General features: G+C 32.5%; 1 protein-coding gene across 1 annotated transcript in view; it reads left to right on the top strand.

Annotated features, from left to right (window-relative positions):
* Positions 1 to 17,358, top strand: part of poe (E3 ubiquitin-protein ligase-like protein poe) — an 849,790-nt gene that overhangs the window by 182,389 nt on the left and 650,043 nt on the right. Inside the window, exons 15-17 of the mRNA XM_090388478.1 lie at positions 5,269 to 5,387; positions 8,816 to 8,908; positions 10,551 to 10,698. Coding sequence (XP_090244604.1) covers positions 5,269 to 5,387; positions 8,816 to 8,908; positions 10,551 to 10,698 — 360 coding nt within the window. The remainder of the gene's footprint in view (positions 1 to 5,268; positions 5,388 to 8,815; positions 8,909 to 10,550; positions 10,699 to 17,358) is intronic.

Here is a 17,358-nt window from a genome sequence, read left to right on the forward strand (position 1 = left end):
ATCGAAATGAAAATAAGAAACAATTTAATATTAAATGTAATATTTATTAGAAATTTCAAACAAATCTTTCAAATCAGCGCCTTTGCTAGCAAAAAAACTTATCCTGCCAGTGCTATCACCAATTTCGCTAAAGTGTTGATAAAGGAGTTTTGCCTTTTCACGAATGATGAGTGAACTTAACGGAATTTTATTTTGAATTCGGTCTTCTATCCACAGATTTAAAGCTTTTCCATTTTTTTTTAATTTAACATCACGAGTTACAGAGCAAATTTTTGAAGCAATTAGCGCGGTTTCACGGACACTACGGCAGATTTTTTCTTCCGATTTCTTGATTGATCGTACTGTTGACTCATTGATTTTATAATGTTTTGCCACTGAGGAGACACTTTCACCTTTAGAAATTTCGTCTAATAACTCAATTTTATTCGCTAGTGTCATCACCTTCTTTGATATTTTCACATTTCTCTTTTTATTCGTAGCCATATTTTTGTAGGGGTTAGAAAGAACTTGACCACAATAAAGTCACTTTCTTCCGTTAATGCACTCGAAAAAGTCTGTTTTACACTGCAAAACGGTAGAGTTATCATTTTTGTAAGCATATCAATTTATAAATTGATAAATTTATTCAATTTATAAACATATAAATTAAAATCAAACGACGAAACCTTCCATGACTAACACATACTGAACAAGGATTAGCGAGAAACATCCACGCTCGCGATTTTTTCACCCCTCTCCCCCCAAGCACTGAGCGCTGTTTTGACCGGGAAAGATAATTTTAGCCACGCCCATGTTTTTTATGGCGGAAAATATTCACGGCGTTTTAAAATTCACATTTTTTTAGGTTTCATTTTATATTAAATCGGCGATCGCGAATACGCGAAACCGCGAATACAGATACCGCGAATAGCGGGGGTTTACTGTATTCTGAATTAACAATGACAATGACACCTCACAGAACAAATTCAAATAACACATCCCCTCGTCAAAAAATGCAGTCAGCATGACCTTCACATGATTTTAACCTTAGTAATGATGTTGTTTCCTGTTGGGAGCTTTGGACCTTAAGTCTTTTGGTCATACCATACACCCAAGTCTCATCACCTGTTATAATAATTTTTGTCAAAAATGCAGGGTGCTGACACATTTTGCTCAAACAACTCAGAAAAAATAGGGACTGTATGCTGTCATTGATCTTGAGTGAGAATGCACAGAACAAACTTTGCACTCACTTGCTTCTTGACCATATCCTCAGTCAAAATGGCCTGGTCTGAGCCAGTTGAATGATTCTACTCCTTGGCAATTACTTGAATTGAATGGCCCATTGTTAGTTGGTTAAAATGATGGTGTGAGACTCCATTGATATTAATGCACAAGTGCTGCTTTCTTTGTCTTAAAGTGAAAAATTTCTTGTGAAACCAGAATTCTTTCACTTCAAGATGAATAAAGACAAAATAACAGATTTTCATTTTAATATTTTTCTCTTTTAGAAAGATTTGTTGATCCAACCCAAATTTCATCAAAATCGCACAATGAGAAATCGGAAATTACCCAACTCATTTAATTGTAGTATCATCTCTCTAACCTGTAATGAGCATTTCATATTTTTCAGGTTGCCTTTCCAAGTTTACATCCTTTATATTGGTTTTTCCACTTTCATTCCTTTGTTCTGGGTTGAAGTCCTGTCAATGACTGGAGGAATTTCTGAGGTATTTAATCAAGGCTGTTTTTCCAGGCTTTTCTATCATGCAAATCAGCCAGTGAACCCACTTCTAGCACCTCCGTAGCCAGGTGGGCAGGAGCGGCAGTGCGTAGCACACGCTTCTTGATTAGACCGGGGTTCGAGCCCGTGACCACCAAATACGGAGGATGCGAAAAGGTCAGGAAATGACCACCGCATATCCTCGGAGCAATATGGCCTTAGTTGCTAATGCTCCTAAAAACCAAATAACAACCCACTTCTATGACTATAACAGACACAGTGACACTTCTTCAGACATAACACACACACAGTGACACCTCTACATAAAATGCAGTGACACCAGCATGGATGACATCAGATGTTCTGCTGTTGAGATTTCTTTTGCTGTTGAGAGTACTTTTTATCAAGTAATTAATTAATTTTAGCCACCTAATAATGAAATTCAAATCCTAATAGGCAGTTTATAGAGTAATATATTCTATACTTTTATTTACTGAAAAAAAAATTCCTTCATTAATTAATTTTATATTTATATATATGTGGTATAGATTAATCATCTAAAAGTTAGCTTGTTTTTTGCTTTTGCACAGAGAAACTATATGTGACAGTTACCAGCAGTCTTTTCTCCTTATCAAAAGTGGGGAGATTATTACCATGCATAAATAAACTGAAATTATATTAGAACATTTGTACTGGAAATTATTACTGGACATAAATGAACAGTACTGCAAACATTGCATGTTTTTTTTTTTTTTTTCCCATCATTTTTTTTTTTTTTTTACTTGCAATTTCATGATCATTATGAATAAGACTACTAATATTGAAAAATAAGTAATGATAAACTTGATCAGAATTTAAATGATTATTTTTTAAATTTCATAGCGAGGCTTAAATTTAAAAAAACAAAAAAAAAAAAAATGAAGCTCTCTTAATTCTGTATATACCAAATGACCAGTTTATTAGATACACCAACCTAGTAGCAAGTAGCACTCTTAGCCCTTAGAATAGCCTCAGGTTGTTGAGACATGGACTTCAAAAGTAAATCATATGGTAGCAGTGTTCTGCCTATGTACACTTATTCCGTAGACACCCTATTGGATTGAAATCTGTTACTTAGCAGACTAGAAATGTAAAGGGTTTTTTTTTTTTTTTTTTTTTTTTTGTGTGTGCAGCAAAAAACTTGAGTTATGGGGGGCCTACTTGAACTCTTTCCCCCCCAAGACCTATTGACTTGGCTACAGTGCAGAAACTCATAAAAATTCTCCCCATTTTGGTAGAATTGGGACTTTGCCAATTCAGTGTGAAAGGGCAAAGAATGTAATGACTACACAGAAAAGCAATTCAGTATCACACTATATAATCTCCACATTCTTGAGTGATTATTCTCAAATCCAGTACCTTTTTTACCCTTAGAGGTAATTTTTAAAAAGTGCTGAAATTGAAGAAAACATGTAGAATCGATTATTTTGTGGGTCCATAGGTTTGTTGTAGTTCAAATATAGGACCATAACAAAAGAGGTTCACATTTTCATGATTTCAAGTCTTACTCCTACATGATAAACACACGCCTTAATGTATCTCTACAAACCAGGTTCAAGACTTTTAAATACCTGAATGCTGAGAAGTGTCACCTTCAAACGTAGAACAGGTTTTATTATTCAATTTTTTTATTCCTTCTTCCTAAACATGAAGAGGTCTGTGTTAATTTTACTATCCTTGCAAACTGCACCTAGATGCAGTTGCCTCCATATTAACACATCGCTGATGCAGTGGGTGTCAACTGTTTATTCTGCCATAATGGATTCCTGAAAGCAGGAATGCGCGCGCGCACACAAACACATTATTATCCTTATTCAACTCTAGTGCAATCCAAGCCTTGACATTTTTGAATGCACTGCAATTAAAATTTGATATTAATGTGCCAAAAAAAAAAAAATTTTAAACAAAGATTTACTATTAATACATGACAATTAATGATAAGCAATATTTACTGTACTCTATTTCTGAATGTGTGGTTTATTAAACTTTTACAACGATCTCTGTACAATTATTCTTATTTTTGTAGTATACAGCAATACCCCGGCATAGCACTGATAATTGGTACCAAAACTATTCTGTGTTATGTGAAACCCTGCTGATTGAGGTATAATTATAATGGGTTTTAATTGAATGTGTACCAGAGAAACAGTCTACAAACAAATTATAATAAATCTAAACAATTTGCACTTGATAGCCAATTAAAAGGATTTGAAATTTAAAAAAATATTGCAAAAATTTTATTAATGAAAAGGTAACATCATGAGAGATGAGAAAAAAGTGGTTGTTTATTTAGGTATTTCAATTATGAAGTCTGGTGAAGCCACCTCTGCTTTTTCTTGGCGTACGTGTCTTTGTAGCATAGAATCCCGTCTTGTAAAATTTGCCATATCTCAATGCTACGTTCAACATTTGGATCTCCATTCTTAATCGCCTCGCAGGCCATGTCAACCCCCCCCCCCCCAAAAAAAAAAAAAAACACTTTCTCCAGTTCTTCTGCTGAAATTTGTTTTGGTGGCACTTCAGAATTGTTTTCCTCTTCTGCATATGCAGTTTGCTCGTCAATTTCAAGGAGAGTTGCATCATCTAAGTCATTTGCATGTGAATGAACGCATGTTGTTGACAGTGATTTCTAGCCAAGATGCAGATATATTTTTGATCGTATTTAAAGGGGTAAAAAAATAAATTTTGAAATGAAAAGTTTGAAAAACTATCATGTCGTCTCGTCAAGATGAAATTAAGAATACTGAACACTGTTGCACGTTGCAGCTGACTGCCTAAAGGGAGCTAAAGTACCATGTGCATGGTAGACAATAGAGTTAGCACCACAGCATATATGTATAGTACCTGGCTACGACAATGCAGCATATATGTATAGTACCTGTCTAGGCTATTGAATGAGTTTTTAAGATGTACAATAAATTTTCGACTTAAACTTAATTGAAAACCGTGTTATAGTTAAACCCGTGCTGTTTGAAGCCATGCTAAGCGAGGTATTACTGTACATATATTTTGTAATTTTATTTATTATTAATTTTAAAGTTGATATTTAAGTAAAATAAAGCAATGATTACGTATTACTTATGTTATGCAAATGCAATAGAACTCTTTAAACAAAAACATTAGCATTAGTTGAGGCATGTGATGCCAGAAAGCAAGCACAGCATCAGCCAAAAAAAAAAAAAAAAAAAAAACCATCCGGTCACTCCATATGTTTGTCTAGTTCAGCCTTAGATTTATTTAATCTCTCAAATAATGTATCAAATAATTATTTAAGCTATCAAATAATGTATCAAATAATTTATTTAAGCTATAAAATAATGATTCTTTTAAAATAATTTTGAACAGCATTCATTAGAATGAAATTTTTGTACAACAAAATAACTGGTGCACCCTTGTAGTTTGTTGTAATAAGATTTTAATTTATATAGATTTTGATTGTAATAAAATATTAACATAATAATATGAAGCTTAGTTTTGTTTATTTTATATTAAACTTACTTTATGCAATTAAAAACATTCATTTCCAGGAACAATTAGTATATATTTTGGAGCAATTCTTGGACAACTTTATGATGATTTTTCGAATGCCCTGGCTCATTTTTTACATAACATTTTGGCTACTGGAATGCTGTCAGACACTCTACAGGTACGGAGTAATTAACATTTAATTATGTAGCTATCCTTTGTTCAGCTCTTGTTTTATGCAGTCAGATTAATATTGATATTTTATATAGTGTTGAGAGAACTTTTGGATACTAATTTTAATTGGTGACATCGACAAATGAGTAATAGTGTTCTATGGATTTTGTAATATTTCATTATTTTATAAGAAGGTTTTCTTCATGATATCAATTAATTAAAATTAAAATTCTGATTAAGCAGAAAGGTCTTGTTTGGCTTATCTGTAACCAAAAAGAACCTTGGCTATGGATAGTAAAAATTTCTGTTTGTTTACTAAGGGTGAATACTGTAACTTTACAGAATGACTTTATAAATAAATTTCATAATTTACAAAGAATTTACAGAATATACAAAGTATGACTTTCTGTAAATTTATGGAATGACTGTAAATAATTATTTTTAGCAAAAAAAAACATGCTACTCAGTTGTTTTAGTTACAAAAGAGTAAATTGAACAACTCAGTTGTTCAATTTACTCTTTTGAAGTTAATAATGAAATCACCCATTCCTTGTCTCAAAAAATATCATCTTGGTTGCTGACGTATCTTTTGGTATGTTTTGTGGCATGGTGATCCTTCAGCGGTTACCAGTGGGCTGACAACAGACAAATTTGAATCAGACAAATTTCACAAGAATTGGCATCATACAATTCATCCTCTCCTCCATTCAAATGCTCTGCATTCAAATATTTTGATGCATATTATACTGAAAGTTTTTCATGCTTAATTCTTTTTGGACAATATGATGGACTTGTTCACAGAATAATTTTGGTGGCTCTACTATGTATTATAATCCAGCAACATTCTTCAAAATCAGGTTATGCAGTATCAGTGTCTTCTACAATTGACATAGTCATAGGTCAGACCTAATTTATAACTATATCCAGTCCTGATTTTCATAATTTACAAAGAATTTACAGAATATACAAAGTATGGAATGACTGTAAATAATTATTTTTAGCAAAAAAAACATGCTACTCAGTTGTTTTAGTTACAATTCTGAGTTCATCTTTGGGGATTCTGTGACCCCTTCCAGATTCAGCAACCTAGTTATTGTTTGTATTCCATAATGGACAGTCATTGTGTAGTCTCCATTTATAATGTATACTTACCATGTCTGCTTATACCACATGCTTTATTTGTGCTTTAATTTTTAACTTTATATCCTTCGTTCTCTGTCAGGTCAATGATGATCATTGTGTACTATGCATTATATAAATTCAAAATTAGGGAGGCAAAATAGAAAAATGCAGAGAAAGACAAAGAAACATGTAAACCAAGACAGTATTAAACCAAGACGGAAGCATTTAAAAAAAAAAAAAAAGTAGAGTGCAGTGGTAGGAAAATGTATGAAAAAATTTTAGAACACCATAAATAAAAGGCAAATGTAGCTAAGTTTACAAGTTATGTGCATATAAATGTAATTTAATATTACTGTGCTTATTTTCAAATAAGCACAAATGTATTAAAAATTCTGTAAAAAAAACAAAAAAACACTATAGATATATTAAATTGATTACTGTGGTAAGTTTCAGCCACTAGGCATTCTTCACCAACCTAGTGACTAGGCTGATAAAAGATTTAGTGGCAATTATGAAATGTATGTATGTCAAAGGATCCATTGTTTTTATGACTTGGTAGGCCTTTTCAATGTGATAAAAATTCAAATTCGATTTCAACATGATAGGATTCTCTGTTTCTGTGTTTATTTCCTTTGTTATTAATTTTGATGTAAAATAAGATGCGGCTTATGTTCATTGTTAATTACTTGCATTCAAGATATCCTTTCATAGGTACCATTAACATCATTATTTTTTTGTATTATATGTGGTTTAATCATAAAAAATATATATATATATATATATACAGTGGTACCTTGGATTGCGAGTAACTTGGTCTACGAGTGTTTTGCAAGACGAGCAAAAATTTTAATAAATTTTAACTTGATAAACGAGCGAGGTCTTGCAATACGAGTACAGTCAGTCCTCGTATAACACGTGTTTACACTACACGAATTCGATCATACATGATTTATAAATACGCGAACGATAGCTTATATAACACGAACCGAATTCGCTTATGCACGATTCGCCTTTGTGTTTATAAGAAATGGCAGTTGAATGCAGAATCACCCCAACCGAACGCAACACGATAAGAATGAAGAGAAGATTCTGAAACTGTTTTTTTTTTTTTTTTTTTTTTATGTTTTTTATATCAGTGATGGGGAAACACATTTCACCATAATAACATAAAAACCAACACAATTTCAGCTATCAGTATAATCGCAAATGCAATTAGATCGAGTTTACTACCAGTTTATAACAGATTCCACTAGCAGGGACGTAACTGGAAATTGTTTTTATTGTTTTATGGTAGTAACCCCTAGAAATGTGCTTTAGTAAAATGTGAGATGTTAATAGTGTATCTCTGCCTTTACAGTGTTGTTTATTCAATTGCTACACACGCGCAGTTTTGTTTATGTGTATCAAGCGTGCCTCCTCATTTTGTAATAGTGTGAGCGATGAATCTGTTTAATGACAATGCAATTGTCATATTTCCGTGAAATCCTCAAGAAGAGGCAAGTGTCATTGGAGAGGTTCCTTGTTAAAGTCGCACAAAAAGAAAGAGTCAACAGATAGCAGTGATTCCGTCAGTGACAGTGAAAGTCGTCCTACCACAAATCCGATTGCTTTATGTATATTAAATTTAAATATTAAAAATATGAAATGGTATGTTTGTATTTTGTATTTATAGTATATGAATATTTTTGAGTTTTGGAACAAATCATCTGGGTTTCCATGATTTCTTATGGGAAAATTCCCTTTGATATACAAGTGCTTTGGATTACGAGCACGTTTCCGGAACAAATTATGCTCGCAAACCAAGGTACCACTCTATATATATATATATATATATTTTTTTATGTATTTTGTAATAGCCATTTATTGCTGTGGTATATTGATATTTTGGTGTGGTTATGATATACAAATTAAAGGATTAAGATTAAAAACTGCATTATAAAAATTAATGTGGTCTGATATTACACAGATTTAAGTTTTAAGTTAAATATTGAAATGCAGACAACTCTTGGTTTATGAACGTTCCAATATGTTGTTCATTATGTGTATCTTGCATTCCTGAGCTTTTACGATATGTATCGTATACGTTAGCAGCCATTTTAAAGCATTAAAACCATATACTAAACATCGAATGGTCTATGCAATGTTTTATTATAATGTATGTATGTGTTATAGTTTATTGTATACAACATGTAACGTAAAATAAGAAAAGAATAAAAAAACAAGATATTGTACTTTTTAATTTTATTTAAAAACATAGTTACAAAATAGAAATAAAGAAAATGAGTATGTATATAATTTTTTTTTTTTTTTTAGAATGTGCTCTTAGTACAGTTAAATGTTAGCCCGTGGAATCAAGAAACATGGCCTCTACAAGTTTACTGCCGCACTCTTTCTGTTTTAGCACAAGTATGTTGATTTTGCCTTATTATCTTTTTTTTTTTTTCCCTTACCAACTGTTTCTCTGTCTAAATTATTATCATAAAACATGGAAAATAAAGTATACTACATTTAATGGTCAGTATAGTTTAGACACCAAGTTTCCATTTTTCACTTTCAGAATATATATAAAATAAATTTTTGGAGGTATTTTTAATTTGCATACACCTGTCATGTCTTGTTTAACAGTATGGTGGTTTTGACCACTTGTAACGCATTTTGAGAGGTTTTGGTTTAATTCTTGTCAACAACTAGAGGAATTTCTAAGGTACTCTTCAATCAAGGCTGTAATTAGCTGATCTCAAGTGGAAGGAGTAGAGTTTACCCTACTCCCTCCACCTGAGTCACTGATGCACCTAAAATTCAACAGCAGCTGTCATGGATACAAAATGTCCAACAGAAAGGTGGATATTTTGATGCAAGCTGCCAGTTGTGGTGAATTTTTAATTTTTAAATGTATATGTGAAAATGGCCTTAGTAAATTGTTTTAGGTCCTCTGTGAAGTGTACTGGTTATGCTATTTGTCACACATTTGAAGAGGTCTGAGTACAAAACCTTTCAGAGACTGGAAGAGTTCTTAAAGACCTCATGAATTGGGAAGGGGCTCTTGCTTGATTGCTCTCCCTTTTCCCCCTCCTCCCAGAATATTTGTGGGAGAGACTTCCCCCATGAGTTTTGTTGATGGATTATTCAATTTGCACAACATGCTAGTTGACCACATATCTTGTCTCTTTGTATATAAATGCCTGTTGTAGTTTGTGTGCATTTATTTAGTCTATTCTAAGCCACATCTAAATTTTTAATATTCTTTTAATTTTTAATCTAAGCATGAGATAGAAAACATAACTTTGAATATGAATAAATTATATTTGAATATAATTTATTCATTGGTGACACATTATTTTTACTTTTTATTTTTATCTTCTGAATCTGTGCAAATATCTGTTTGGTCCGTTTCAGCATAGGGTAAGAAAAATTATGAAATTTAAGTATCATGTTTGAATATATTTCATGTGTTGGTAAACAGTTATTTTATCTTCTGAATCTGTACATCTCCCCCATCCAAATTTTAGTGTAGGGCAGGAAAATTTTCCAAATTTATTCACAGTTTACAAGTTATATTGGCAAAGCAGGTAGTTTTTATTATTACTAGGAAAACAAACATGTAGGTAGCAGTTTGGGTTTTTCACTGGGCAGTTACCTTTTCCAATATGTGCTCAGTGAAATCTTTCATCTTTTCCAATATCTGCTCAGTTAATCATTTTGGCGTGTAATTTCATTTATTGAACTTATAATGTAGTGTTACAGCTTGTTCCATCCTCCCATCCCACCCTTTTTGGCTATACTTACATCTGACCATGCTATATTTGCCTCCAAAGAAAGAATACCTTTCTTTGTAAGAAAGAATGATATTTTAAAATTTCATTTAATGCAATCAAAGTTGTTTGGTTCACCAAAACTGTAATCTGACCAACAACAAGAACATGAGAAATTAAACAAAGTTTTCCACTTAATCAATTAAAGTTAATATGTTATTATGCATGTGGCAATCTGTTAGCACTTTTAGATTAATATGGTTCAATACATTCCAACAAATTTTGTCACCTTGCAGACACTATTGTTACGGCAGCAACGTGAAAAAGATGAATTGAGAAGTGAAAGTGAAACAGCATGCGTTTTGATATGGCAGCGATTTTTAAACACTTTGAAGATAGCAATACAAGCTCCATCAGGCTCACTTATTATAGAAGACGGAGAAGGTAAGAATAATTGTAAATTAAAATAACTAATTATAAATTAATTAAAATTACTCGTCAGTTTCTACATTTAATGTACAGAACTCATGATCTGTAATAGAAAAATTCAAAGGCTGAAAATTAAGTGAGCAGAATAGTTAAAATAAATAAAATAAAATTGAATGAAAACTAAGAATTTATTAAACATTGGCAACAAGGTCTTGAGAATTTGTAATCATATATTATTATTCCTTGTTATACAAATTGAACGTAAAAATATACAATAAAATAAAATCCAAGGTAAGATATGAAAGTTAATATATAAAATGCATTAATGCATATAAATGATATTTATAAAGGAACATAAAGTTTAATGACATTCTCTGAACAGTGCAGAAAAGTTGTTAGAACAGCTCATTGAAAACTTATTTTAGGTAGAATTTGTTGGAATAGGTGCGAAGAAGAGCAAAAATTAGTAACCAAAGGATACTCTTACTAGGAAAAATAATTGAGTTCTGTAAATTTCAGCATCTAGAAACTAGACACCTGTGAGAAGACCATTCAAGCACTTCTGGTTTTAAATGGATCATGAGTAACAAGAGGATGACATCAATTTAAACTGGGAAAAGATGGCTGAAGGATAGATGTGCAAAAATTTGCTTTCAGCCAGAGTGTGATTTTTGGGACAAACTTCTATCTGGTGTTGTGAAAATAGGTAGCTTGAACAAATTTAAGGAAAGATTAGATAAATTATTAGACAGGATGGACAAATGATGTGGATAGTTTTGCCGATTCTATATAAGCTTTCTTTTTTTTTTTAATTGTTCACAAGTATTAGTATTAGCTATGGCCACATGGGCTTTGAATTTCACCAAACTGTTAGCTCTACCACTTATTCCAGTAATTCATAACTCTATGGCTAAAATAAAACTTCCTGCAATCCAGTCTAAACATCTCTCACCGTAACTTGAAATTATGGCTCCTAATTCTAGAATCATTTATAGCAGTGAGAATTTTGTTCTCATTCATTTTACTTATGCCTCTCAGAGCCTTAAACACCTCATTCAAGTCTCCTCTAAGGTGCGTAGTTTCCAAGCTCTGCAACCTACATATTCAAAATCTTTCCTTATATGGAGGCCCTTTTGCTGATCTCACCAGGCCAGTTACCGGTCTTTGGACTCTTTAAAGAAGAACAATGTCTTTCTTTGGGTGCAGTCTCTATATTTGAACACAGTATTCCAAGTGTAGTCTAACAGGATTATAATGTCCTTATCTCTACTAGCAACCGTTCGATAAATCATCAATAGGACACTATAGGCCTTCCTTGCAACCTGTCTGCAATGCGTGGAGAAATTCGTGTCTTATCATATCGTAACACCCAAGTCCCTTTCCTCCACCACTGGCTTTAGTTCAACTCCACCAAGTTATTTTGGGGTTATTGTTCCCTTGGTGTAATACGTTACACTTTGTTGGATTAAAGCATGGCTGCCATTTTTCTGACCATCCCTGAAGTTGTTTATCTTGGTCACTCTGAAGGAGCTCTGCTTGGTGGTGATCATTAACTACTCTACCAATGTTTATATCATCTGCAAATTTAGACATCAGACCCTCTATCCATTCATCAGTGTCATTTATGAAAATCAAAAACAATAGTGGTCCTAATACTGATCCTTGGGTAACCTCACTTCTTACATCAACCCAATCGGAGGAATAACCATTTATCACAACCCTCTGCCACCTGCCCTGAGGCCATCCAGCTATCCATCTTAAGTATTTTCCCTGTGATTCCAACATGTTCCAGCTTGTAAAGTAACCATTATCCCACTGCATTACTGTAATGGTCACATGATCATCTCTAAATATACATTTATTTTTTAAGCTGCCACAGGCATCCTCAACAAATTACTGAAGGAGCAAACAACTGTGAAAAGTCCTCTATGTTCTTATTAGTTTTATTTGACATTTTATTTATGCTTCATTCTTATATATAGTATTTCTATGTATAACATAGACATTTTATACACTAAATCTCACATATTATTTTGCTTTTTTTTCCCTTTTTTTTTTGTATAATATAAGAATTTATCCTCACTGGAAGACATGCATTCTGTAGTTATTGGCATTCTTTATGGAAAACAAATGTTACAATAAAAAATTTTAAAAATTAAATTATGAGTAAGCTAAAGAAATTGTAAAAATTCAGACCAGTTCTTTCATACTACAGGTACGAAATCCTGAGCTAATAGAGAAGTGTGAACAGACATGGGTAGATAATAATAAAGGGAGGTACATATCACCTGGTGAACATGTCAAATCATCATCCATTTTTGTTTGAAGAAAGTCACATGGGATAGTTCCTTTTCCGAGATTTCTGCCATATTACCAAAATTAAGTAAATTTAATGACGTGTTCATTTTTTACAGGCAAATGAATCCATTACTTGTAATTTATAACTAGATGGGAAGGTTAAACAAAATTAAAACATTATTAACAAATCAGATCAGATTATCTTGTGCATATTTTATGAAATACATGTGTACATTCAATTCTGTCTGACTTTAGTACCGTGTAATGTAGAACAATCATAAAAAAAATTGCTGCTTCTATATTTGATATTGTACCTTGCCTGATATAAAATTAAACTATGTTAACATGTTCATGTACATTTATATGGCTTTTTTTTTTTTCACAGTGCCCATTAAAAAAGGAGTATATAGACAGAAAACTAATGAATTATGTTCTTGAAAGTCTTGTAAATGAAGAACTAATCTGCTATTGTGGTGGTGGTAGCATTACTGCAAACTGTGGTTTCAAATTATCTGTTTATTTATAGTATTAGGGCAGTTAATTTTCATGTAAGTTGAACTTTATTCGTCAGCCATAGTATAGAAACAGAAACAGAAATAGGTATATTGTAAGACCTCCACATTGCTGAATTGCAGTTTGAATTCAATTCAGAATGAATATACCAGTAGTCAAAAGGTATGTGGTGTAATTTCAAACCATTGTTTTAGCAGTAATTCTCTTAGTTCCCTCCATAATGAATAGTTGCATTATCACCTTGAAAGTGGCTATCTTCTCTGGGATAAAAAAGCATTGCATGATGTTTTTTGATCTAATAGATTTCTTATTTCCTTTCATGAAGTATCAGTGAAGCCACCCATCCCATAAGAAAATAAACTGCACAAAAGCTGCTGTTTCATGACAGTTTCCTCATGTTGTTATAGCAAATATAGATTCATCTTTGCCAAGGTTGAAGTGAAAGTATAAAATTAAGAAGAATAACTCAACAGCAGATTGGTAAGGCAACCTCACAACCTATGTAAAACTCGATAGTACTTCTGTAGTATTCTCTTTCTGCCACAGTTACTCCTCCCTGAAGTAGATGCCCATCTTTTTACCATGTCTGATGAATTTTGGATATGTATAATCCTGTGATTTCCATGCCACCTGCTCTTGTAGCCAGTTTTTCACATACTATGTTCTTTTTTTTTTTTTTTTTTTTTTTGGAAGGTGGTTATATCACACATTTTGCTTATATTAGTGTAGAGTTTGGTAGGTTACTATGCTGATGCTTATTAAGGAATTAAGATTTATACATGAACATACCATGCCTATGACTCTCTGCTTCGAAAATTTCCTTTTTATCTTTTTAATAAAGATTGGGCAGTTTTTTTTTTGTCCAAGAAGAATGTGGTAACTTATTGCCTTCCCTTTCTAGGTATATCCGTGGACAAAATATGAAGGCAATTTACAAATGCTTTCTTCATGTATTACTGCAAGAAAAATTGGTGTTGATGCAGAAATAGCAAGCAAGTTTTTGTGGAGGTGGGGGATTCTGAAATGAAAATGAGATAGAATGAAGACAGACAAATAAAATTATTTGTCTATCTTCATTGTTCCTCATATTTAAGAATGTGAATGTATTGACTTTAAGTAAAGAAATGAGCACTTTTACTTTTTGTATTCAAATGTATTTTTATTATATATAATGTATACAGAAATATGCATATTGTGGTATAATCCTGTGATTTCCATATTGTCTTGTTGCTTATCTTTATCCAGTCATGAACTAACTGGGACCATACAAAACTTTTTAAATCTTAGTTCAGTCTTGTTCAGCCTCAGTAAATTTATAAATGAATGGTGGAGCATCAAGAGACACTAAGACAGTGGTGAGGATCATAACACAAAAAATATATTTTTGTATGCCCTTGTGAAATAAATACAGATTTATTCTAATGCAGGGAGTAGTGTTTATTTCCTTAAATTGAAGGATACTATAGATTACATTGGAATGTCACTCTAGGATCATATTAAATGTGAACATATTTTCAATCTTTTCAAAAAGAACATAATGGAATTCAGATTATGCATGTCATGTAAAATGAGTCTATTGCAATTTTAAAAGGAGAAAATTCGGTCTTTAAACTAAACAGAGTTATATTGCACACTTCCTGAAGAAAGTTAAGAAGATATTGATGCTACTTTACCTGATGGCACATAAAATTTCATGTTAGTTGGTACCTGTCAAGCTCCCCAAATCAGAGGCTTATTGCACAGGCATTTATGAATATTAATGCATGTTATTTCCCAGTCATATATATATAGTGGCAGACAAAAAAACTGCATCACTTGTGAATTTTACAGATAATGTGTTTTGCGCTGCATTGTGGGTTTCAAAAATGTTCAAAATGCATTTTTTAGATGGAATATATATCTCTGTGAATATTTGTAAAAATAATAAGAGAAGTTTACCTTAATATAGTACGTAGAACACTTCGATATGATACTATCCAGAAATTAAAACGAAAAAATCGAAAATCTTACATTACAGATCAATTGAACACAATTAAAAATCAATTTAATGCAATTAAAATTTAAGAAAATTAATTAAAATAATTTAACGAAAAAATTGCAAAACGATTTTCCTTCCTGAAGCTGACAACACTTTTCGACCGTATTTCATGATCGCAGAAATGAAAATTACTGAATAGGGGTGAACATAAACTTAAATAGGGATTATTTTACACGCACGTGTGTAAAGCCCACGAACCTGAGATCAGATATGTCTGGCAAACATTAACAGAATTCGCATGTAATTTAATTTCTGCGGTTTCTACAATTAATAGTTGCGTATAATTACTTTGTACACTAAGTATTTTGGCCTCATTAAATAACAAAGTATGTTTTTCGTTAACGGCATGAAAAGCTAATTCTGACGCTGCTGAACAAGAAGCACGAACTGAGGCCGCATGTTGATTAACACAAATATTCAGGGGAAAACGCATTGAACCTTAGTAAGATGAGTCACAATCACCACAAGAAATGTATACTGGGTCATTAATTTGTGTTGCAAACGAGGAAAGGACAGAGCGATTGTTCAGTATAGTGTGTAATTTCCAAATTGGCCTGGCCACAATTTTAAATTCAGTAGCTTTAAAGAATCTGTTAAGCTGTTTGTGCCACTGTTCAACATATGGGATAGAAATAAAGTATTTTTTGATATTACTATTGTTGGTTCGTGTAGTATTTTGTATCCTATCCTTAGCTTGTACCCTAATTCAGTTTATTGTAGCAAGGGGATAGCCCCTGTTTAAGAATCTGCTGGTTAATATTTGTATTTTTGAGCCCAAAGCAGATTCCGTTGTTGAATATTTATAGGCATTTAGAATTTGATTAAAGATAATCGATCTTTTGAAGGTGAACGGATGATAGCTGTTATATTGTAGAAGCATACCGGTGTTTGTAGATTTTTGATAGATGTTAAATTGGATTTTATTTGAGTCCCAAGCAAGCATGAAATTTAGAAAATTTAATGACTTAGTATCCGTATCCTCCCTTTCCAACGTAAATTTGAGTCTAGAATGAATATTATTCAACAAATGTAAAATGTCTTGGATAGTACTACTATCAGTAATAACTAAAACATCATCTAAATACCTCCCACAGTATGTGATACGGGGGTCGAAAAGGTGTCAGATGTATATGCTCAATTGTTGAGAGAGAGAGATTTCTGATATTAAGCCGCTCAGGCTCAATCCCATGGGCAAACCAAAAATTTATTTGTACACTTTGTCTCGAAAGGTGATATAGTTGGCCTCAACTAACAGTTTAATTAAGTGAAAAATTTCTTTAATAGGAAGATTCGTATAATTAATCGCAGCCGACCGGGCTAGCCGAGTGGGTAAAGTACCTGTCCGGCAACCCAAAGGTCGAGGGTTCGATTCCCACCTCGGGCTTGGATCAAAGTACTGCAAAAACCTTGGGAGGTGCAATATGGCCACAGAAGCCGATGCGCCAACAACTACCAAATCAAAAAAATAAATAAATAAATAAAATAATTAATCGCAATGGAGTTACTATTTAACATATCCCAAATAATATCTAATGTGTATTCAACGTTTACATTCGTATATAACAAGGTAACATCTAGTGAGAATAAATTGTCATTATCACCAAGTCTGCAGTCCTTAAGGTTATTAAATAATGTATCACCTTATTTAATTGGCTGAATAGGAAATCCAGTCTTGTGTAATTTTACCTGACCAAAAAGTGCATGAATGTTGTATGTTCTGGCCTTCAATTCCTTTAACTGTAATGTAAGATTTTCAATTTTTTCATTTTAATTTCTGGAGAGTATCATACTGAAGTGTTCTACATACTATATTGAGGTAAACTTAT

The sequence above is a fragment of the Mastigoproctus giganteus genome, chromosome 14 (genome assembly GCF_048544385.1).
Source record: "Mastigoproctus giganteus isolate SK-2022 chromosome 14, ASM4854438v1, whole genome shotgun sequence".
In the NCBI taxonomy this organism is placed as follows: domain Eukaryota; kingdom Metazoa; phylum Arthropoda; class Arachnida; order Uropygi; family Thelyphonidae; genus Mastigoproctus; species Mastigoproctus giganteus.